Genomic DNA, 22,697 nt, shown 5'->3' with positions numbered 1-22,697 from the left:
AAGGCTATCAAGGGAATTACTTGTAATGTGATGATGAGATGCTTGACATTAAAACCTTTCCAAACAGTCTACTATAAGTTTCTGTCCCTTTAAAAAGGTCTCCTATCATGCTATCTCTAGGCAATAGCACAGGTCTCAGATATATAAAAAACATGTCTATAAAGTGTTTCGCTCAAAATACCAAACAGCTCACCCATTCCAGCCATGCCTCATATCCCTCTATTTCACTTCCTGTTTCTAAAGTGCTGATTTTGAGTATAAAGCTTTAAAAAAAAGAAAGAATTGATAACAAATTAAAAAGGAGGGGCGGAGCTTATGCGGGACCCGGCAGCTACCGTCTAAACTAAATGCTGCCGTGATGAAACGCCATATCATGGATCATCAAGGATTCTCTCTGAAACAGTCTGGAGCTCAAAGGCTTTCTCTCTTGCCGGTTACACCACAAGGTGAGTTCCTTTTTACTTCCTGCTTCTTCACACACATGCTCTCCAGTACAGGTTAGCTCTGAGTGTTAGCGATGCTAATGTAAACACCGACCATATTACGTCCAAAACACGTCAGGCATTGTTTCTGATAGCAACTTTCTGATTGGGCCGTGGGTCCACATTTCAGATATTACGTCATATCGGACGCAAATCTGGATCAGCTCCGTTTTTAGAGATTTGGGTTCGGAGGAAAAGAGAGAGGGTTTTATTTTCTGACGCTGCGTGAGTTCCCTGACGCACCGGGGACACATAGTTACAAAAGACATAAAAAAGTGCATTTTGCGTTATAGGTCCCCTTTAATAATAATAATAATAATTCCTTACATTTATTATAGCGCTTTTACAATGACTCAAAGCGCTTTACATATACACACATTACACATATATCATACATGCAATGGTAAGACTTGTGTTGACTGAACCTGATGGCATGCACGTTGTAATCTCTTGATAAGTGCAATAGGCATCATTTGTTATTGTTATTTGTAATATTTAAAGGTTGTAGCTGGAGGAGAAAACCCTACCGTCACTGATCCCGTTGGTCTGAGTCTTGTACAGCTCCTCTTCCTCCTCTTCCTCCAACTCCTCAGAGGGATCAGGAGGACGCACATAACGCCTGCACAGACATAAGTAATGTTCATAAATATAGTATGTCATAAAAAGGTCATAGTATAGGATGCCCACAAAGTCACAGGATATTGACAATTCAAATAAAAAAGAAAGTCATAGGTCGAAATGTATCGTCAATAGAAGCCATTTAACTGTCGACCCACCAAGGCAAGGCTTTTCCAGCAGTGACTGACATGTGGAGACCGCACTCCTCTGGCTACCTAGTACCTGCCTTACCAAATGCTTACTCACTCACTCACTCAACCCTAGTCTTCGTGCAGAGTTTTTAAGCATGAAGCCCAGAGACCCGGTTAACTCTGAGCTATTGAAAATCACCTCGGCAGTCATGGAGTGCACAAAGATAACAAACTAAAACAAAAGAAGGTTCAAAGGAGACAGCTTTTGTCTCATTGCTTAGAAATATGAGAAAATCATTAAAAACTATGTCAAGTTTTGGCAGAAAAGTCAAACATATTATAAAAAATGTAAATAATAGTACGTCAAGAAAGTCATAGAGTATGTTCTAAAAAGTTATGTTGAATGTCGAAAAAGTACGGTAGATGATAGTAAGTCATTTCAAAGTGTGGTTTGTCATAAAATCATATATTTGTTAATAAAAAAATTATACAAATCTCATAGAAAGTTATGTTTATAATTTTTTTTATAGTATACCACTGTATTGCAGGCTGTGTGTGTGTCTGTGTGTGGGTGTGTGTGTCTGTGCGTGTGTGTGTTCTGCGTGCGTGTGTGTGTGTGTGTGTTCTGCGTGCGTGTGTGTGTGTCTGTGCGTGTGTGTGTGTGTGTTCTGCGTGTGTGTTCTGCGTGTGTGTGCGTGTGTGTCTCACGCCAGCCTCTGCAGGAACAGCGTGTAGAGCTCCTCTCGGCTGCAGCAGCCTCTCGGCACGCTGAGCAGCAGCGGGTGTCCGAACAGCGAGGTGCCGTACGAGCTGCTGCCGGAGCCGTAGTCTCTGTAGTGAGAGCGCTCCCTCAGGTAGAGCGCCAGCAGCACCTGCTCCTCCTGGTGCTGCTCCTGGTGCTCCTCCAGCTCGCTCAGCTCGTACCTGAACGCATCGCCAGGGTCAGCAACAGGGGACATTTACATCAAAAAACAGCTTGTTTCCTAAGATCTCTGCATGGTTTGGTCCTCGTGTATTTTGTGTATGTTTTTAAAATGGTGCTTTTTGTGGAATAATTCTTTAATTGTAAGTTGACATTTGTTTTTGTTGCAAGTGTTGCATACATGTACATGTACCCATTATAAGACTGCTGTGAAGTCTCAAATACGCCAAGCTAAAATAGTTGACAGTGTTTGCGATGCTCTTACACAAAGATGTCGTCCCGGTCCAGAATGCAGCTCAGAGACTCGTCGGTGTTGTAGATCTTGTAGAAGCGGTGGTTGAACACGTCAGCGACCACCATCTGAACGACAGGGTGAGAGGGTAGAAACAGGTCACACAGCAAACCTCTGACACATGGACACATTGGGTCAAGGTGGAAATGCCACTCTGGACTATTACGGTTTTTTATCACAAATTTAAACATTTCAGCAATTCTCCCACGTTTTTTTTTAACATGATTAAATAACACGTCATACAATCTTACTGACACTATTACACACACACACACACACACACACACACACACACACACACACACACACACACACACACACACACACACACACACACACCTGTGTAGGAGGTACGCTGGTCATCTCGGACAGGGCAGTGCAGAGGTCCGACACTTTTCCTGTTTTAGGAACCACGACACGATGCTGTACACAAAAAGACAAGAACACATTAAAAACATGGCATCACCGTTGCTGTAGCAACACAATGAAGCTGATCTTACATTTGAAATGGTTCTATTTGTGTTCTGAACACAGGTCAGATCTTTGTTCAGAGAAACCCTTCAGTTCATCTGCAGAAGTGTCATGACAGTAAATGCTTAGGTAGAAACGGTCACCTGTGCAGGTTTGGCGTAGGGGTCCAGAGAGACGAAGAAGACCTCCATGACGCGCTCCTTGCTGACAGGAAGTGGGACGCTCAGGTAGCAGAAGGGGTCAAAGGTCACGGAGACTTTGTGGCACTCCGGACAGACGAGCGTGGACTTGAAGAGGCCGTGAAACGTGTCGACGATCACCGAGTCGTTCCGCCGGCGGTGGTTACGCCACGCCTCCTCCGCCACTTCCTGTGGGAGAGGAAGGGGAGACAGGAAGTATGAGAAGAACATCATTTCAAGGTGTCAAGGCTTTTGTTGTCATGTGTGCATAGCTACAGTGTAGTTATGACAACGAACATCTTAGGTCACAGGCTCCTCCAACAGTGCAACACAATACAACTGATAATAGTGCAAGTAAATACAATATAATAGAAATAGTGCGGAATAGTCTAGATACAAGTAATTGGAATATTGATATATATAAAATGCAAACAGATGGATGTTCTTTCAGAAGTGCAGGTGTTGAACAGTCTTTTATATGACTTGTAGCGTCTGTTGTTCCTCAGCTGAGGTCGCAGCAGCTCACCTGGTCCGGTCGTCCCTCGGCGTCTCGGAGCTCGATGTACTCTTTGTTTTTGACCCGGTTCAGGTCCTCGTGCAGACCGTCCGCCAGGAAGGACAGCAGCTCCTGGCTGTCGTGCTGCTGGTACCCCAGGAACTGAGAGGCAAAGTGGCCCACCTTCGTCTGCGCACACACACACACACACACACACACACACACACACACACACACACACACACACACACACACACACACACACACACACACACACACACACACACACACACACACACACACACACACATTTCTGTTTTTGTCAGATATAAGACTTTAAATCAGAGGCCTGTACGACGAAGCCGGATTTTCCCTTAGCCGGCTAACGGCCCGTCCACACAGCGGCGTGCGCTGAAGCTTCCAACGCTTCTGCCCATTCACTTTGAATGGGGTGACGTCACTTTTAGCCGAACTGCATTGTGGGAAGCGACGTGGAGCGTTGCTGGCGTTGTTGGCTTCAAAAGTTGAGCAATGTTCAATTTTTGACGCCTCGACGGAGGCGTCAGCCAATGAAATCCCATTTATGCAAATCTGCCAGTACAAGCACTAGCCAATCAAACCGCGTGTATGCTGGGAGAGAGTACGCAGGTCATTTCCTCATATTCAAAAAAATGGAGGGGAAATTAATTATAGCGGTAGGGAATCACCCGGTGCTGAATGATCAGGCTCTGTTCATCTACCGGGATACACACCGGAGGAGCGAGGCATGGAGGGAGGAGGCAGAGACAGTGGGTGGAACTGGTAGGTTTTCGCCTGTTTGGGGATTTTATATCCAGTTTACTTCGTTTTAACATTGCTATTGCTTTGTATGTCGGGGGCGGGAGGGAGATTCCTGATTGGTTCTTGGTCGCAAAAAATCCCCAAGCTTCAGATACGCCCACCTCCAAGCGTCAACGCACGCCGCTGTGTGGACGGGCCGTAACTTCAGGGAAAACTCTGGGTTACGGGCTACGACGCTGGTTCACTTTTTAGCAGGCTAGATCTCCATGGTAACTTATGCTGAACGGCTAACCTGCTCCAGCGATCAAGTCATATTACAGGATAAAGGAAATACAGAAAAACTGCCGTCGCAGGAAAGACGGCCGGCAAAAATCACCGACTGTGTGAACGTGAACATTAATAGAATATCACCTCCATCTTCAGAGCAATCTGACTATTATAACATAATGTTAAGAAAGCTTACTTAAATACATACAACATAAGTAACCGGATCAGAGTACATTAAGTACAGTCCGCGGCATATCACTTCATAATGTATCATATCTCTCCTTATCTGAGTCAGCTGAGCCGTATCTGGCCGTGCAACACTCAGTGTCACAGACTGTATGCAGAAGTATTATTTTAAGCAACACATTAAGTTGACTAAACACTCGAGACAAATGTAATTGAAGTCAGATCGTGTCTCAGCATTCAAACACGTGTTCTGTTCCCAGCTGTATTCACCTTGCAGGTGCAGCTATGTGGCTTTGATCCTGGATAAAGTGTCGAAGTCATGGATGTTTAAAGTTTAACTTCGTAGGCTTCGTAGGCCTCTGGACTTCTGGGATATCAACAGAGTGAGGAGGATCAAAGAAGCCTCCAGTCTGTAGCTCTTTACAGGGTTCTTACACCTTTTCCAAAGTCAAATTCAAGCACTTTTCAAGCATTTTCAAGGTGCATTTTCCAGCTGTTGTAAATTACATATTTATATACACATACTCAAATGATTATTTCCCTACCTCACATTAAATCAGATGTTCTTTATGCTATAAACAACCAAATGTGTGTTTCGTGATAGCATTCTACACAAGGATGAAAAAGTAAAGAAAAGAAAACTAAGTTTAATATTTCAAAATTAGTGATCTGTACGTAGACTGGGCCTCCCATATAACCTGCTGAGCCGATATACAACAATCAGCCAAATAACTTTTCAATACATTATTGATTAATTGTTGAGGTACTTTTAGGTTGGTAGTGAACGCAAGTCAGAGGTACATGGTGTACTTCTACTCCACTGCAGTTCAGAGGTACATGGTGTACTTCTACTTCTCTACAGTTCAGAGGTACATGGTGTACTTCGACTGCACAACAGTTCAGAGGTACATGGTGTACTTCGACTGCACAACAGTTCAGAGGTACATGGTGTACTTCTACTCCACTACAGTTCAGAGGTACATGGTGTACTTCTACTGCACTACATGTATTTAACACCTTTAGTTACTTCACAGATGTGGATGAATGATGTGAAATATAACCAAGTGTTGAATCAGACTTTAGTTCCACCTGGAGTAAATCCACAAGCTACCCTGCAGTCTACAAAGTACTTCAAACTAGCTGCACCTTCACCAGCTTTGAGAACACTTTCATGATCAATCATTATAAAACATATCATATATATTATTCTGAAATGGACCAATCTGCACAACGAATACTTTTACTGTCGCTACTTTCACTATATTTTGATGAGAATACTTTTCTATTTTCACTTGAGGAACATTTTGAATGCAGGACTTTTACTGTAAGAGAGTATTCCTACACTCTGGTACTTCTACTTTTACTAAGTACAAGATCTGAATACTTCTACTTTTACTAAGTCCAAGATCTGAGTACTTCTACTTTTACTCAAGTACAAGATCTGAGTACTTCTACTTTTACTAAGTACAAGATCTGAGTACTTCTACTTTTACTCAAGTACTTCTACTTTTACTCAAGTACAAGATCTGAGTACTTCTACTTTTACTCAAACAATATCTGAGTACTTCTACTTTTACTCAAACAATATCTGAGTACTTCTACCTCTTGTAGCGTATTAGCCTGAATTGTAGCCACAAAATCACGCAGAGCTGCATAAAAATAGACTCACAATGGTAACAAGGGGAAAATAATATTTACAAATGTGTCCAATGATTTTAGGTAATTCTACTCAAGACTCCTGACTTATACATCTTCAAAGGAAGACTGTGTTCATTCTACAATTACATGGGATTAAAGCAAAATGTAGTTTTACTTGTATAATACTTCAATTTTATATAAAAGACAGTTTTTTTTCATGTTTTCAAGTAAACAAAGTCTTGGCTTTCAGAATATTAAACTTGTTTCGGCAAATTCAGATGATAAATACAGCTTTGAAGCTTCGGCATAAATACAAGCAGAGAACGGACTAATTTAACGTCATAGCAAGCACAACAACAGCCGGTGTTTCTTGTGAGTGTTTCCCCGGTACACAAACACACTCGCGAGCTTCCCCCAGAACAGTAATACAAACGAAAATGTGTCTTCGGGTCAATGTGACTGATTTCGATAGAGCAAGTCACATTTGGTTTAGGCACGAAACATACAGTAGAAATACATTGCTTTCAAAATCGCTCTGTGTCGAATCAATAGATTATATTTCGTGACTATAACACGAAATGGCGTGAGAGCTTCATCCTCTGAAGACCACAGGATGGCGACTGTAACGCACATATTAACATAGGTACGCTCCTCTGAAATGTTTGTCCCCTGCAATTATTATTATCCCTCATGGAGTTCGCTATTCAGCTCGCTAACGTTAGCTTAAACAAACGTAACATGCAACGTTAGCCTAATCTAAAATGCTCTTATATGGCGTACCTTTCATGTGGCTCGTCAGCGTAGACTCTCGCATCGTTATTTTTGCAAACTTTGCAGGAGGCTACTCGTGGGCTTGACCCTCGTCTTAGCCATGGCTTGTATTTGTCTTCTGCTAGCCAACGCTCATTGAAACGGCAACCTCCTGGCACACAGTCATCTATCTCTCATCAGAATGCCCAGCTCACACGCAACACAAACACTTGCAGGTCGCGCGCATAGCGCGGGAAGGCCGCAGCGGAGCAGTTTTATGTAGAAGCGAAGCAATTCTTTTCTTTTAATCTAAAAAGCGAACTATTCAGTCAGACAGCAATTTTTTGTAAAAGTAAAGCATTTACATTTTCAAGCACTTTCCCAACCTTGAAAACAGCACGTCAAATTTAAAGCATTTTCAAGGATTTCAAGCACCCTACGAACCCTGTCTTTAACACGCTCTGAATGATTTACACGGCCCTCAGAGTTCAAGTCCGTTCAAATAAAGGATCTTTTTAAAAGGAGTTTTCCAATATGTTAATGTGTTGGTTATGTGAAGAAGCTGGACGGAGCTTTGTCAGCAGGTTGTTGTAGTTTTGCTTCCCTATCCTCAAAGTAGAAACAAACTCAAATAGGTTTACGGCATATTTGTCAAATACAAAGTCACATGGAAACTCCATTTGGGAAGAACAGTCGGTGATTGAGAGTGTGAAGAAAAGACGGTCAGATTTGTTTTGATTTCAGATGTATTCGGGCCGGGGTGTAACGGTTCACAGAAGTCACGGTTCGGTTCGTACCTCGGTTTGGGGGTCACGGTTCGGTACGGGTTCGGTACAACAAGATAAAGCAAAAAAAAGTCCCAAATGCATAATTCCAGGTTTGTTGTTATTTATTTTTGAACCGTAGTGCAAGTTTAAAAATAAGGAACTCTGACATTTTGAATAATTAACTGTATTAAACAGTTAAAAACAAACCACAAACAGCACCACACACTCAGATGGCCATAGTATCTATAATGGCTGATGTCAAACTAAAAGGTTTCATCAAGCTGTAAAACTAAAAAGAATGTCTTGAAAATATTACATCATAAATAATAAGAAAGTGTTTTAAGAGCGCAAAGTCGTTGAAAAACATGCCAAAAGCTTCCGTTATTTATTTTGGTCTCTCGGCTCTCATGTCTATTGGCTTCTTAAAAACAGCGGGGATCAGCTGTTGAACTAATGTTGTCTTTTGCCGGGCTCCGGTGATTGGCAAATCTGGGTGATGTCTTCTGATATGATTTAGCATGTTTGGTGTGTTTCCATTAGCATACCGCACCGCTATCGAACAACGCCGACACACCGTCCTCGTCCAATCCACCACTCGTGCACTTCATCGTTATTGTAGTCCACAGGGAATCCGAAATGTTCCCACACAGCAGATTTAAAAGAAGCAGGTGGGTTCTAGCTCCTGTGTGTTATCTGAACTCACCATACTAACTTTTCTTCTTCTTGTATTTAGTTCGTTTTGTTGTTGTGTTTCTTCTTGTTCTTCATTTGTTGTTTAAGGGGCGGCTGGCAAACAGCTTTTAGGCGCAATACCGCCCCCTGGATTATAAATAGTGTAGTGGATGCTGCCCTGAAGGAGACTTTTTTTCCCACTCGTAAAAAAAAGGCGTATTCGCCGTGTGACTGCATGTGCCGAACCGTGACGTCCGAACCGTGACGTCCGAACCATGACGGTACGGGACGAATACCTTTACACCCCTAAGATGTATAGAAAGCGACATGTTTGATACTGTGTTCAGCTCTCGGCTCAGTCTCTGTGGTCTGGAGTTCAGTTTCACTCCTCTGTTCCTGCTCAGTTCCATTTTACACATCAGAGATCCGAGAGGCAGCTGACTCTCGTCTGTTAATGCATCAGCCAAGCTGTAAACCCACAGAACAGGGTTTTCTGTTCTGATTCATAGAAAGTAAACTTCCAAACAATATGTGTCTACTACCTTCTTCCTCGGGGTATATTGATGTTTCAGTTTGATATTATTCTATTGGCCATGCTCTAATGTGAGACCTCCTCTGTGTAGTCCGTTCCTCAACGTGTCGGTACCTTGAAGACGCGCGGCACCACGGAGTAGTGGCGGCCGGACCACATCTGTTTGATGACGTCGGCGTAGGCCTCGGCGATCTCTCCCTTCATGCCCAGAGGGTTGGTGAAGTTCAGCTCCTCCAGGTAGGAGCTCTGCAGGAAGTACTCCGTCAGAGGGGGGGTGTTGCTCAGACACTGCAGGGAGATAGGGGGAGTCAGAGGGGGCGGGGCAGGGGAGCTCCAAGTGTCAATCATTACGCTTTCTAATCCTAAATCAATGTTTGAATTCTGTGCAGCCCCTAGGAATCATTTTCAGATCACGTTAGGACACACACACAGCAGTTTAAAAGTGATGCTCAGTGGACCTGACAAAACACTCAGTGAATTAATGTTATGAATAAATTTCATAAGTTTCAGAGACTGGGTTTGGGCGGAGAGGCTCAGAGCAGCAGAAACCTGAGGAGCAACACCGACACCACGCAGGTGTTAAATATTCACAGAGCAGATCCAACGTGCGCTGAAGACTTTAAACATGAAAAATGACAGCGACTAAATATTACTAAATACTACAGCAGGTTACACATTTCAGAAAATCCAAATAATTACTGACTTTTAAAGAAAACAGTGTAAAGGGTTGAATTTAAATGGATACCTTTCAGATTTGTCACGTTTACAGCGGGATAATGTAGGTCATTTAGCAAGAGCTTGAATATCGGTGTGTCTTGAGATTCTGGCTTTAACTTTGTCAAACATGACTCAGCAGTTCCTGCAGCGGGTATAAGGATGATGAGCGAGTGTGTGTGTGTGTGTGTGTGTGTGTGTGTGTGTGTGTGTTTATATTACTGCAGTATTTCGGAATAGGCTCTCACAGAGCCTGAGGATCTTCTGTGTGTGTGTGTGTGTGTGTGTGTGTGTGTGTTTATATTACTGCAGTATTTCGGAATAGGCTCTCACAGAGCCTGAGGATCTTCTGTGTGTGTGTGTGTGTGTGTGTGTGTGTGTGTGTGTGTGTGTGTGTGTGTGTGTGTGTGTGTGTGTGTGTGTGTGTGTGTGTGTGTGTGTGTGTGTCAGACCTGGAGTGCAGAGTTCATGAAGCAGGTGTTGCCCAGGTTGGTGAGCCCGCAGACCCCCGGCTGCCCTCGGTACGAGTCCTGCTCCTCCACCGAGTTCCTCCTGCAGACAGAAAGGATTCCCGTAGAGAATGAGACGGCACGTATGGAACTGTAACGTGGAACCAGGCGGGGGGGAAGGAGGCAAGGCAGCTGCATCGGTTTTGAGATAAAAAAGGATTTTGTTGTTCGTGTTTTTTCAGACTCAGTGAAACTAAGTCTGACTAAAGTGGTTCACTGTGGTGTAAACTGAGCAGCTGATGTTTTATTATTAAAGAGTTACATTAGCAATTATATAAACCGAAGTTTAACATACAATAAGAGGTTTGAAACTCCCGGGCGAGATAACTTCATGCAGCACCAACATCTTTCGTGTTTATGATAAATCCGGCCGGTATGTGACGATTTCTCCCAAGGCTCTTTCACTTAAGAACAGCGATGTATGTCTTAGCAAAGTGGTATATAAATATATATATTTTGGTTTGACAGTTAGCAGAACACTGTGATCCTGGCTGGGCCACTTGTCAACACTAACACAAGTCAGGATTGTCGCCAAACGGATTTATGAACGCCTCCCTCTGCCCGAGTAGTCTGTCTGCAACAGCTCATGCAAATAGAAGCACATTCACAGAATGCAAATGACTGCATCACTTCTCCTTGTGGCTTTTAGCTACATTTGAAACTTAGATTGCACCGTGAACGCAAATCTAAATGCATTAATTCACCAGCCATAATATTCAGCAATTCTTTATAATCATAGTTCGTGTTGCCTTTAAAGCAGGGGAACACACTTAAACAATAACTAAGAAGAATCAGGGAGCAGAACAATCATGTATTAATTCCTGTTTATATACCAGTTATAAAATGGATAAGTCAAATCAAGCAATCTGATTGGTTCTTAGCCGTGGTATAATGAGCGTATATCACGGGTAGAATAGTAGTTACTTTTCACAAGTCGGTATCCCTCCGCGTCTGAGAAAAAAGCTACAACTGTTACAACTGTTACATTACGTCCGTTACGAAACTAACGAACTAACAAAGATTAAGATGGAAACATTTAAGGTTAACTTCGACCTCCGGGGGGTCTTACGATGGAGGAGTGGATTGAGGAGTGCCTATCTCCAGAAAGCCCCTAAACGACGACATGCAGAGCTACGTGAAGAGCAGGTAGACCAACTGGAGAAGGACCACCATTCAAAAGCTTTCTGATGCGGGTCTTGAAACAAAGCAGAGAAAGTATGACCGTTAGTGGCCACAGGTGCGAAAGCTCTCTCCAGAGCTGCTGGAAGCCAAATCTCGGGGACCGGAGAAAGTGGAGCAATATTCTCAACACGCCGAGCGACAGCCTAGGACAACCTCAACCTATGCAAGTAACCTCGTAAGCCATGCTACTGATGCTGGACTGTGGCTGCACAATAAACGGCAACATACACATTAATGTAAATAAAAAGCCAAATAATGGATCAACGCTCTCTGTCTAATATGTTTGCTAACTGTTAGTGTTGTTGCATAGCAACCACCTTGCACTATGTTTCGCGCAGAAGGTAACGGAGGGACTATTTTATTTTGAACATCATTATTTACTAATAAAAACTATTTAAATTAGAGTGTGTTTTTTTCTTTCATATTGCCACACTTGGTAACCGTTTTATAAAAGCAATAGCTCACTTCAGGCCGTGGTATGTGCTCAGTATATCACAGCTAAGGGGCGTGGTTCGGCCCGACGCAAGCTTTTGCTTAATTATATCGGTTCACAAATATTAATGTTATTTACATTTTTTGTCAAATTGTACTATATATGTTTGTATGTGTTTTTTCAAGCTAAAAGAAATGCTTTGGTTTTTTCTGGTAAAAAAACCAAAGCTTTAAATCTGCTTTTGTTCGAGGGAGATAAAGAAAAGAAAACTGAAAGTTAAGGGAAGACCGTCTGACAGGTAGATCTAAGAAATTCCCCAGACAGGAAGAAAGAAGGAGGGGGGGGGGGGGGGTGTCAAACGAATAATAAGATGAGGAAGGAGAAAATGAGACAGTTAAAAGAATAGAACAATAAAAAAAACAATAGAAAAACAAAAAGTAGTAACTAAAGAAAAAGAGGGAGAGACAGAGTGTGTTCTTACATGATTTGAGGCCTGGAGCTCGGCCAGGTGCCGTCCGCATTTCTCGTCTCCATAATCACCGTCTGACACACACACACACACACACACACACACACACACACCACACACACACACACACACACACACACACACAGAAACACACACACACAGGCATGTTCCAGCTTATCTCTGAGGATCGTTGTAAAGGAAGCTCGGTGCTATGAGGAAGTGAGTGAGGCCGACTCATGCCAACGTGAAAACAATCTACCTGGACCTCTATGAATGAATTTACACTTGTGATTATAAAATGTTTGTATACAAGTGATGTTAAACAGTGTGTCCTCACCATGGCGGAGCTCAGACAGGCGTCCAGCACGCTCACGTGAACGTTCCTGAGGCGCTCGCAGGTGCTGTCCGAACTCTTCATCCACAGGCGGCACTCTGAGCCCGGAGGCACCGAGAACGCCTCACACATCGCCCTCTGGATCGAGTCTACACACACAAGAGATGTGAGAATGAACCCTTCTTCAAGACACCATTAAAGTCCTTAAACGTTGGCCATACAATAAAAAATGACACACAACATCTTAAAGTAACTTTTTAACACTTGAAAAACACCTCAAGTGAGCATAAAAGCATCAAAGCACAAACACGTGTTTCCATACCGCTCTTCTAATGCAATACTTCTAAATGTGCATAAAGACGGGTTCATGGAGACGCGGCTAGCGTCACGACAGCTTCGTGTAGAAATGCTTTCACAGTTTGCTGTGGAGGAACTTCACTGATCTGACCTCGGCTCCTGCCAACACCGCCCACTGTGAGTCAGCCCGAGCCGTGAAGCTGGTTAACAACCTCCCCGACATGTAGTGTCAGAAAGTAAGGGACAACACACACACACACACACACACACACACGAACACACACACACGCGCACACAGACAGACACACACAAACAGATAAACTCACGTATGCTGTCTGTGCGGCTGAACTGGGCGGTGATGACGTTCTCCATGTTGCTATGGAGACAGAGGAATATCTCAACGGGGTACACCTCCACCTTCAGGGTGCTGGGCAGGTCCACCACCTGACACACACACAAAAGTACAGTTAAAGGGTCTTACGTCGAGGAAACACACCGGGAACACACCTTGTCTGATTTTGGAGATAAATGATCGCCTCTGCACCTGATTGGCTGACAGCTCGGGACATGTTACCTTGCGCTCCAGCGGCGGCTGCCCCTCCAGCATGCCGTACCAGGCGAGCAGCTTGTGCCAGGCCTCAGCCGGCACCAACATGAAGTCCTCGTTCTCCACCAGGCGCTCCTTCAGGTGGTACGAGTCCAGGTCTACAAACAGGACACACATTTCGGCATCAGACCAGAAGCTGCAGAAATCACTTTATCAAACATGCTAAACGTTTGTTTGTGTCAGGGAGGAAGGATGTCTGAAACTGAATGTCTTGGTTCATCGTGGAGATCTCCTGCCTTTTGCTCTGATTACGTTTGGTTTTGGACTGACAGATAAGAAGAGTGTGTGAGGAGAGGCGTGTTGTCTGTGGGCGAGGCGTTCACTGACCCTCAAACAGCTCAGTGTTGTCGATCTGACCGGGGAAAGATGACGAGTTCTGGTCTCCGGTCTCCACAAACTCCTTCCACTGCTCATACCAGCGACGCTCCACCACGTACCTGCAGCGCACACATGTAGTGTCAGAAAGAACACACACACACACACACACACACACACACACACACACACACACACACACACACACACACACACACACACACACACACACACACACACACACACACACACACACACACACACACACCACACACACACACACACACACACACACACACACACACACACACACACACACACACACACACACACCTTTTCAACTACTTTCATAATTGTTACATTGTTCAGCAAAAATGTCAGAATATTCTTTTTTTAGCCGCTTTAATTAGTATTTCCTCTTTTGCTCTTTTAGGTTTCATCATATTGAATAAAAAAATCTGAGGGTTTTGAATTTCTACAACAACTAAAAATCTTTACAATTTGAGGGACTGGGATGGAGATTTTTCTGAGATTTCTTTTGGACAAAATCCAGAATAAAACAAGTCGGACTCGGAGCCTTGATGATTGTGCAGCCTTGTTCTGCTACTCCTTAAAGTCAGCTCTACACCGACACGTAGATCATTCACACTGAGTCCAGCATCTGACTGCCACAAACCCAACGCATATTTCACAATGGTTTTGTTACGCAAGACACCCACGCATCAACTGTGTTTTCGTTCACATCAGTCCCGCTCTTTGACCGAGGTCACTAACATTTGATTTGGGCGCCTTTTCTACAGAAGAACAAGAGCCCAGGAAAACAATCTAAAATGCAAATGTCAGAGCCCTTGTCACACGGAAACACACACCGGTGGTTTAGTGAATATATCTGAACACTTGATGTCACCAAACCACCAACACACAGGTTTTGTTTTCAGTTTCATTTCGTCTCACAGGCGCAGTTTTGCTTTACTTGTTAGTTAAATGTCATCTGGGAATCATTATACTTTTATCACAGTTTAAGAAGATATCCACAGATCTGAGGTGAGACTAAATGTCTTTCTATCAGTACATCTCTTTCTGTAAGGGCATGCGTAGATCCCATGCGACTAAAATCCAACACACCAAACCACAGAAGATAAAAACCGCACACCGTCACAGGCTATAAAACAAAACCTGGATTGGTCTTGAATGATCCCACGGTGCGCCTATAAAGTAAATCTTCTGACAGCGTCACGACTTATGATTTATGAAAATGTGGACAGAGAACGGGAAATGAAACCAAATGAAGGCCGCCGTTTGTTCCAGCGACAGCAGAAGCCTGCCCAGTCATGGTGCATCACAATCTGCCCCATCATGTTTCCACTACAGTGCGACTGGACGGCATCAGAAGGACACGCATCACTTCAGTCCGTCTCCCGTGGAAACACACTTCTGATTCAGCTGAGAGTCAGGGACGGCGGTTCAATTTAGTGAATGTTTTTTAGCATCATCGAGGCAAAGGTATTTTATGGCTGCTTGACACTGATGCTTTATTACATCATCGGTATTAGGTCGTCAAAAATGACTTAAATGAGATAAGGCTCGAAAGGTTTGAAGCCTCATTCTATATTTAAATCAGCATTTGAATGACAGAGTTGTTTCTTTCTTTTCCCATGTCTATTCATTCTGTTTAATCCTTAATTTCCTATGCAGTTAGAAATAAGGATTAGGCTTCACTAATATTAGATTTGTTAAACTATTTGTAGGATAATGTTCCAGTGGTGTTTAATTGTTTCCAACTCATATAATCCCCAAAAGTCCAATGAATTTAATTCCCCCACAAAAGGTGTAAAGTCCCAAAGTTTTAGTCCCAATGATTTTATTTTAAAAATAAATCCATCTCAAAGTGTTGATGCAGCTTTAGATAGGACACTTAACATCACAATGTCTGCACCATTAGCCAAGTAATGTCATCAAAGCCAAAGGAGGACAGCTACTACTTTTAATACCGTAACCTTTTTTCCTGATTACATAATTTCACTCAAGTGACATATGCAATGCAGTGGTTGTAGTACTTGTGAAACGATACAATAAACTGAGACTAAACTCTGTAAGAGTACTCGTTTTGCAGATTGGTGAATTTCAGAATAATGTATATGATATGTTTTATAATGATTGATCATTAAAGTGTTATCACAGCTGGTGAAGGTGCAGCTAGGTTTAATGACTTTGTATACTGCAGGGTAGCTTGTACATTTACTCCAGGTGTAACTAAAGTCTGATTTAAGTGCTGATTATATTTCACATCCTTAATCCAAATATGTAACTTAACTGAAAGTACAACATAATGTAGTGGAGTAAAGGATTCAATTAAATTGTTATTTATTATGCATAATTTGTCAAATAAACATCTCATTTCAAAACTCAACGGCACAGATGTCTTTAATTGCGCAGCTCCCATGTTCCACATCCCAGTCCAGCTCTGGTGAAGACAAAAGTGGAAGCATAGGAGTGGAGCCTGAACATGTCATTACAGCAGGTTGACAGGCTAACGTTAGCATCGTCAGTTAACGGCCAGTTTAACGTCTGTTAGCCCCGGTTAGCCCGAGCTAACAACCGGCGACACCAACCCGTTAACGGTCCCTAATAACCAACACCGACCCGTTAACGGCCCCCAACAACCAACACCAACCGTTAAACGGTTCCCAACAACCAACACTCTGCCGTTAAAGCCGTTAGCAGCCATTAGCCGTGTGATGCTAACAGTGTTTTTAGACTCACCAACTGTCCCCAGCGCGGAGCTCCCACTCCCGCAGAAGAGACTCGATCTCCCGCCGCTGGGTGTCCAGGCCCGGGGGCTCTGCGGCGGAACAGCGGCTGTTGGCCGTCATTGCGCTGAATCAATCACTCATAAATGTGGGTAACTGTTAGAAATATTAAATGGAGACGAGAGGTAGAAGTCCACCGCCGCATTGAACAAGCGATAAACGGGGAAGCTACTCTGTGTTTGCGGAAGAAGGAAACGGTTTAGACCGAGACGATGACGACTTCCTACCGAGGCCTCCACACCTCATTCCACACCAGGGGGCATTTATTATTAAAAATATCATTATTTAAATCATTTAAAAACTAGTAGACTCAATGACACTTCAGATGACTACTCACATTAAGACAATATATTGAATATGTTTTATGCAAATTATCTTATTTTATTATCTTTATGTAATATTTAACTGGTATTCTGGCTACGTCAACATTCTATATTACCATGGTAACACAGGCTCAACAAATAATGTATTGTAAAACAGAGTCAAAGGTTTTTAAAGAGGGAATTGTGGATATATATTTGTGACATTCCCTAAATCAGAAATTTAATATCAGCATTTTGAAAAAAATGCAAAGTTTGCCTTGATTTTAGACAATGATCAGCCTTTGAATATAAACAAAGCAATCTGAAAATGTGTTTAAATCATACATCATCTGATTCTTTCTTTGAATGGAACTGGTGAATTTAGGTGAAATCTACAGAGGCAAATTGACAAACTACGTATAAAAAATAACTATATTATACTATATTTTGACTGTTTCCACTTTTCTGAAAACCCCCCAAACATAGCCTGAAAAATAAAAATAAAAATAAACGATATAAAAGAAATATCAATGCTTTCAATCAAGACCATTATATTTGGTATATTCAAGCTCTGTTGGTTTGTACAATCTTACACATCCAAGCAATAATCAAGCATATTTTGAAGTAATACCAAATAGTAATACAGGTTTGGGTTTCAAGAATGTGCCTTTGTTTATCAAATCATTTTGTCTTTACTGATTTTTATGATCGTGGTTGTTGCAAATATCGCGAGGTTTAAGTGCCGTGTCCTGAACCAATCAGTGGCGACCCTGAATAAACGCTCGACCAATGAGGCGTCAGTTTCATCACTCGTGGTTGCCAGGGAGGGAAAAGTTCCGCTGCAGACTAGTTCGCGGGCTGAGCTGACAGACTGAACTCATCATGGACGACGTGGAGATGGTGGAGCCTGAAAGTGAGAAAACAACAACGGAAAGCGGGCAGAAACCGGACACGGGAGCCGGGGAGGCTTCGACTAAAAGCTCCGGTGTCAGCTATGAACTGCCCTGGGTGGAGAAGTACCGTCCGCTGAAGCTGAACGAGATTGTGGGGAACGTGGAGACGGTGAGCCGGCTGGAGGTGTTCGCCAGGGAGGGAAACGTCCCGAACATTATCATTGCAGGTCAGTGTGGAAACAAGGAGGTAGAAAGGACTGGGAATTAAAGTTTAGTGTTTTATTTTTTTACTCCCAACCGGCTGCTCAATAATGCAACAACTACATGCTGCTCTGGGTGGAAGAAGTACTTCAGTGAAAGTAGTAATACCAGACCAGAGTGTGAAAATACTGCAAAGTCCTGCTTTCAAAATGTCACTCAAGTTAAAGTATAAGCATCAAAATATACTTTAATGTTCCTGAAGTAAAAGTACAACGCAGATTTAAAGTAATATTGTTGATGTTTGAATGTGTTCATCACTTTAATTTTGCAGCTGATAAAGGTTGGGTACAATGTTATTATTGTATAGTCTGCTGTGCTTATCTATAACAATTGATCATGATTTGTGTCAATTCACATACAGTACCAACTCAAGTAAACGTAGTTTCTTACCAAGTTACTTTCGCCCACTGAACTGAATATAAAAACACTCATACAAGAGGTCTAAAATAAAGACATTGATCAGACAATGCCTCACTGACACATGTCACTTTATCGCTTCAAACACTGGTATATGTCTGTGTTTCGCACCTTAGCTGGACACAAAGCTTGTAAAGAGTAAGGTTGTGGTTATCTATAATGACAACAACTTTAAAACGAATGCATCGGTTATAAATCTGATTTGTTTTTCTAATATGAAGATTGCAACAGCTTATGTAAATCCTATTGTTAGCTTTTTGTGACTGTTTTGTAATACAAAGTTAATGGTAACATGTGATTTGCGGTGCAGGTCCTCCGGGCACAGGAAAGACCACCAGCATCCTGTGTTTGGCCCGAGCTCTGCTGGGAGCCTCCATGAAAGACGCCGTGCTGGAGCTCAACGCTTCAAATGAAAGGTGACATACTAATAAAACATAATCTTTGCTCAGTTCATTAACTAGCTTTCTACTTTGAGCTCAGATTAGTTTGTAGAAATCTTTTCAAGGTTGAACGTTGACTGTAGTAAAGATGCACTTATTTATATTTTCTGTCGTTCTAGGAACTATAATTGACCGCATACCTAAATGTTCCTATTTGCACCATGTTACAAGAACAGGTTGTTCCTGCGCGGCTTATTTTGGACTTTTCTCGCAATTTCTGCTCCTAAAACGGCACACACTGGTTTAATGTGTTAATCATGCGTTGTCGAGGTCGTACTGATGCCGTTGTGTCTGCAGAGGAATCGACGTGGTGAGGAACAAGATCAAGATGTTTGCTCAGCAGAAAGTCACACTGCCCAAAGGACGACACAAGGTCATCATCCTGGACGAGGCCGACAGGTGAGAGAAGGGATATCAGAGGAGCAACGTTTATCTTCTGAATGTGGAAAATATTTTAATTGTCATTATTTATAAAGATGGATTGAACTGCTTAGAATCTCCACATGAGGATAATTTAGATGTGTTTAGAAGGTCAAACAAGCTAGAACAAGTTACAAAAGATAAGATCCTCCATTTTTGTAATGCCACCCTGATGGTTTTAGAACTTTTTTCGTGTTATTTCTCTTGAGAAAAATGTGTTCATCATGACGGACCAGTTTGAAACGTTAGCATTGTTGTTATCAGTCACCAAACAAGCATATTGCACACAATTACAAGATCTAAGTTACCTTAAGAAGAGGAAGAAAACATGACTATTTAATGACAAGTTCCCATCAGCAAAAACACGTGGGTTTGCTCTCCTGGCTCCAAGATGGTGGAATGAGCTCCCCATTGACATCAGGACAGCAGAAAGCTTACACACCTTCCGGCGCAGACTGAAAACTCATCTCTTTCGACTCCACCTCGAGCGATAGAACTATTAACAAAGCACTTATATACTAATAAAGGACTGGCTTATCTAAAGCCAGTTGAGTAGCACTTGAAATGCTTGGCTCTATGAAACCTGATGTACTTATGATTCTGTTTTCTTCAAGTTTGTGTCTTCCTGGTCGAACGCACTTATTGTAAGTCGCTTTGGATAAAAGCGTCAGCTAAATGCAATGTCATGCATTTCTTCCTAAAGAAACATGTTTTGGATGTCGAAATATAAAGCCACGTGTCCTTTGATTTTTAATCTTTATAATATTGAGTTTCTCTGGGCACGGTGTAATGTCTCCTTCCTCCTCCCCCAGCATGACAGATGGCGCTCAGCAGGCGTTGAGGAGGATCATGGAGATCTACTCTAAGACCACGCGCTTCGCTCTGGCCTGTAACGCCTCAGATAAAATCATCGAGCCGATCCAGTCTCGCTGCGCCGTGCTGCGTTACTCCAAGCTGACGGACGGACAGATCCTGTCGCGGCTGCAGGACGTCGTGGAGAAGGAGAAACTGTCGGTGTCAGACGACGGGCTGGAGGCCGTCATCTTTACCGCACAGGGGGACATGAGACAGGTGAGGGGGGGAGGTCAGTATTTTGAAGTATAGCTGTATAAAGATACTTTCACATAGTTGGGGTATTTCCTAGAGATAGACAGGAGTTCTAGCAGGAAGATAAGCTTCTTTTAAAAATCAGTTTTAGTATATATATATATATATATATATATATATATATTTAGAATATCTAGCCCGTCTACCTTGCTTTTAGACGGCTCTCTGACGGAGAACTGAAGTCGTTATCTTTGTCTGTTCTCCGAATGGAGTTCATTCGGACTCATCTACTGAAGACAATACACTGACTATAGAAAAGCACCTCATGCAATCCCACTTCAAAACATACAGACTATCCATTAAGCGTCTAGTGTTGAGCATGTAGGGGTTCCTGACTTCCTGTTCCTGCGTGTCCAGGCTTTGAACAACCTGCAGTCCACCAACTCCGGCTTCGGCTACATCAACAGTGAGAACGTCTTCAAAGTGTGCGACGAGCCTCACCCGCTGCTGGTGAAAGGCATGCTGGGACATTGTGTGGAGGGGGACATCGACAAGGCGTACAAGGTGGTGGAGCAGCTGTGGGCGCTGGGCTACTCTCCGGAGGACATCATCGGGAACATCTTCAGAGTCTGCAAGACCTTCCAGATGCCAGAGTACCTCAAGCTGGAGTTCATCAAGGTGAGGCGGAGACTAAAGGCTCCGGATAGCACATCCATTTACTGAGAGGCAACAGCTTTGGTATTTTTTCTATATGTGTCCTTTAAAGGTGGGGTAGGTAATTCACTTCAGAAACACTTGTTATATTCCATGGAATGCTCTTAACATCCCGATAGCAATGAATATCTTAAATGCTTTGACAAAAAATACATTAAACATGTCATCTGTGGAAGCCGTAAAAAGCACGACCAATCATCTGAGCCGGCCCGGCTAAAGTAACTGGATGGCCTACCTGCCTGTCAGCCTTCCATCTGGGCACAAACTTATCTCGTGCCCTCATTGGTCATGTGCGCGTTGGTGTATGTTGTAGGAGGGGCTCTGTGAGGAAGTCTGAAGGAAGGGGCAGATTTTTTTTCGGCTGTGTATTTTCAAATTCTAGCGCGAGCTGCTTTCTCCAAAATTACCTACCCCACCTTTAACTGACAGCGGACAGTAAATACAAACAAAACAGTACTCAAGATATCTTAAAGAAACTATTTTCTTAATTTTAATTGCCAAATGTGTGTATTCATTTTAATTCATTTCTTATTCTAAAGTTACTTAACTGTATATCATTTTTATAATCTGTTATCCTGTTTTTCATTCTTACCCTTTCACTGTTTAAAATACTGAATTTCCCCCCGTGGATTAGTAGGGATAAAAAAAGGTCCATCTTAAATAATTGACTGAGAAGTCCCTGTGCAACTTTTGAATACATCCAACTCAGATGCTGCTTAGATAACTTGTTTTTATTTTCTCCTCATAGCATTGTGAAGCACCTTGAGATGACGTTGTTTTTGAAAGTGTGCTATTTGTATTATTACTGACAGTAAATCGAAGCAAGCAGAATGTAAATGATAAACTGAACGTCTGACCTGATGTTGTGGTTCTGCGCTGCAGGAGATCGGCTACACTCACATGCGGGTGGCTGAAGGAGTGAACTCTCTGCTGCAGATGGCCGGGCTGCTGGGTCGCCTCTGCATGAAGACAGCGCCCCCTGCTGCCAGCTGAAGAGCCTGCATCACTACACTGGACTTTAGCTGCTTAAAAACATCTGCAACTTATAGTCACGTCATCAGTGTGTTTCAGCGTCATAGAAGACATGTTGTCAGTCTGCTTAATATTGTATAAAATAGAGACAATAAATCATTTTTTCATTAATAAGTGTTGACATGTTTTGTTTTGATAATAATCTTACTGTCCAAAAATGTGAGGAAATCCACTTGCCTTAAACTAAGACTATTCCAGAAGTTGCGTACTTACAATTTAGAGTTTTATTTTACTGAATCTTTCATAATTTTAAAGAAATATAAAAAAACTGTCATAGGTACATAGTATCTTATAATCCAACAGTTACCATAATTAACA

General features: G+C 42.6%; 2 protein-coding genes across 2 annotated transcripts in view; one reads left to right on the top strand and one right to left on the bottom strand.

Moving 5' to 3' along the window:
* usp11 (ubiquitin specific peptidase 11) overlaps window positions 1–17,062 on the bottom strand; it is a 21,796-nt gene extending 4,734 nt beyond the window's left edge. The window contains exons 1-14 of the mRNA XM_034087422.2: window positions 16,807–17,062; window positions 14,056–14,165; window positions 13,696–13,826; window positions 13,448–13,565; window positions 12,828–12,973; window positions 12,503–12,564; window positions 10,350–10,449; window positions 9,298–9,471; window positions 3,622–3,780; window positions 3,060–3,284; window positions 2,785–2,868; window positions 2,419–2,513; window positions 1,940–2,155; window positions 992–1,101 (exon numbers count right to left, since the gene is read on the bottom strand). Of these exons, the coding sequence (XP_033943313.1) occupies window positions 992–1,101; window positions 1,940–2,155; window positions 2,419–2,513; window positions 2,785–2,868; window positions 3,060–3,284; window positions 3,622–3,780; window positions 9,298–9,471; window positions 10,350–10,449; window positions 12,503–12,564; window positions 12,828–12,973; window positions 13,448–13,565; window positions 13,696–13,826; window positions 14,056–14,165; window positions 16,807–16,916 (1,840 nt within the window). The 5' untranslated portion in view covers window positions 16,917–17,062. The remainder of the gene's footprint in view (window positions 1–991; window positions 1,102–1,939; window positions 2,156–2,418; window positions 2,514–2,784; window positions 2,869–3,059; window positions 3,285–3,621; window positions 3,781–9,297; window positions 9,472–10,349; window positions 10,450–12,502; window positions 12,565–12,827; window positions 12,974–13,447; window positions 13,566–13,695; window positions 13,827–14,055; window positions 14,166–16,806) is intronic.
* An 894-nt stretch (window positions 17,063–17,956) lies between these two features.
* Window positions 17,957–22,655, top strand: rfc2 (replication factor C (activator 1) 2). The gene is made up of 6 exons (XM_034086565.2): window positions 17,957–18,275; window positions 19,037–19,142; window positions 19,464–19,565; window positions 20,399–20,657; window positions 21,051–21,311; window positions 22,230–22,655. Exons 1-6 carry the CDS (start codon window positions 18,038–18,040, stop codon window positions 22,338–22,340), a joined length of 1,077 nt encoding a protein of 358 aa, XP_033942456.1. The 5' UTR covers window positions 17,957–18,037; the 3' UTR covers window positions 22,341–22,655.
* The last annotated feature ends 42 nt before the right edge of the window (window positions 22,656–22,697 follow it).

Source organism: Pseudochaenichthys georgianus, chromosome 7 (genome assembly GCF_902827115.2).
Source record: "Pseudochaenichthys georgianus chromosome 7, fPseGeo1.2, whole genome shotgun sequence".
Lineage (NCBI taxonomy): Eukaryota > Metazoa > Chordata > Actinopteri > Perciformes > Channichthyidae > Pseudochaenichthys > Pseudochaenichthys georgianus.
The sequence above is the reverse complement of the archived record's forward strand: the minus strand, read 5'-3'. Positions and strand labels throughout refer to the sequence as shown.

What these genes read in the sequence shown, in the direction of transcription:
- rfc2 (XM_034086565.2), top strand. Translation starts at nt 18,038, where the DNA reads ATGGACGACGTGGAGATGGTGGAGCCTGAAAGTGAGAAAACAACAACG. An exon ending in CTCAACGCTTCAAATGAAAG is followed by an intron (nt 19,143 to 19,463) that starts GTGACATACTAA and finishes TTGTGTCTGCAG; the next exon opens with AGGAATCGACGTGGTGAGGA. An exon ending in TCAAGCTGGAGTTCATCAAG is followed by an intron (nt 21,312 to 22,229) that starts GTGAGGCGGAGA and finishes TCTGCGCTGCAG; the next exon opens with GAGATCGGCTACACTCACAT.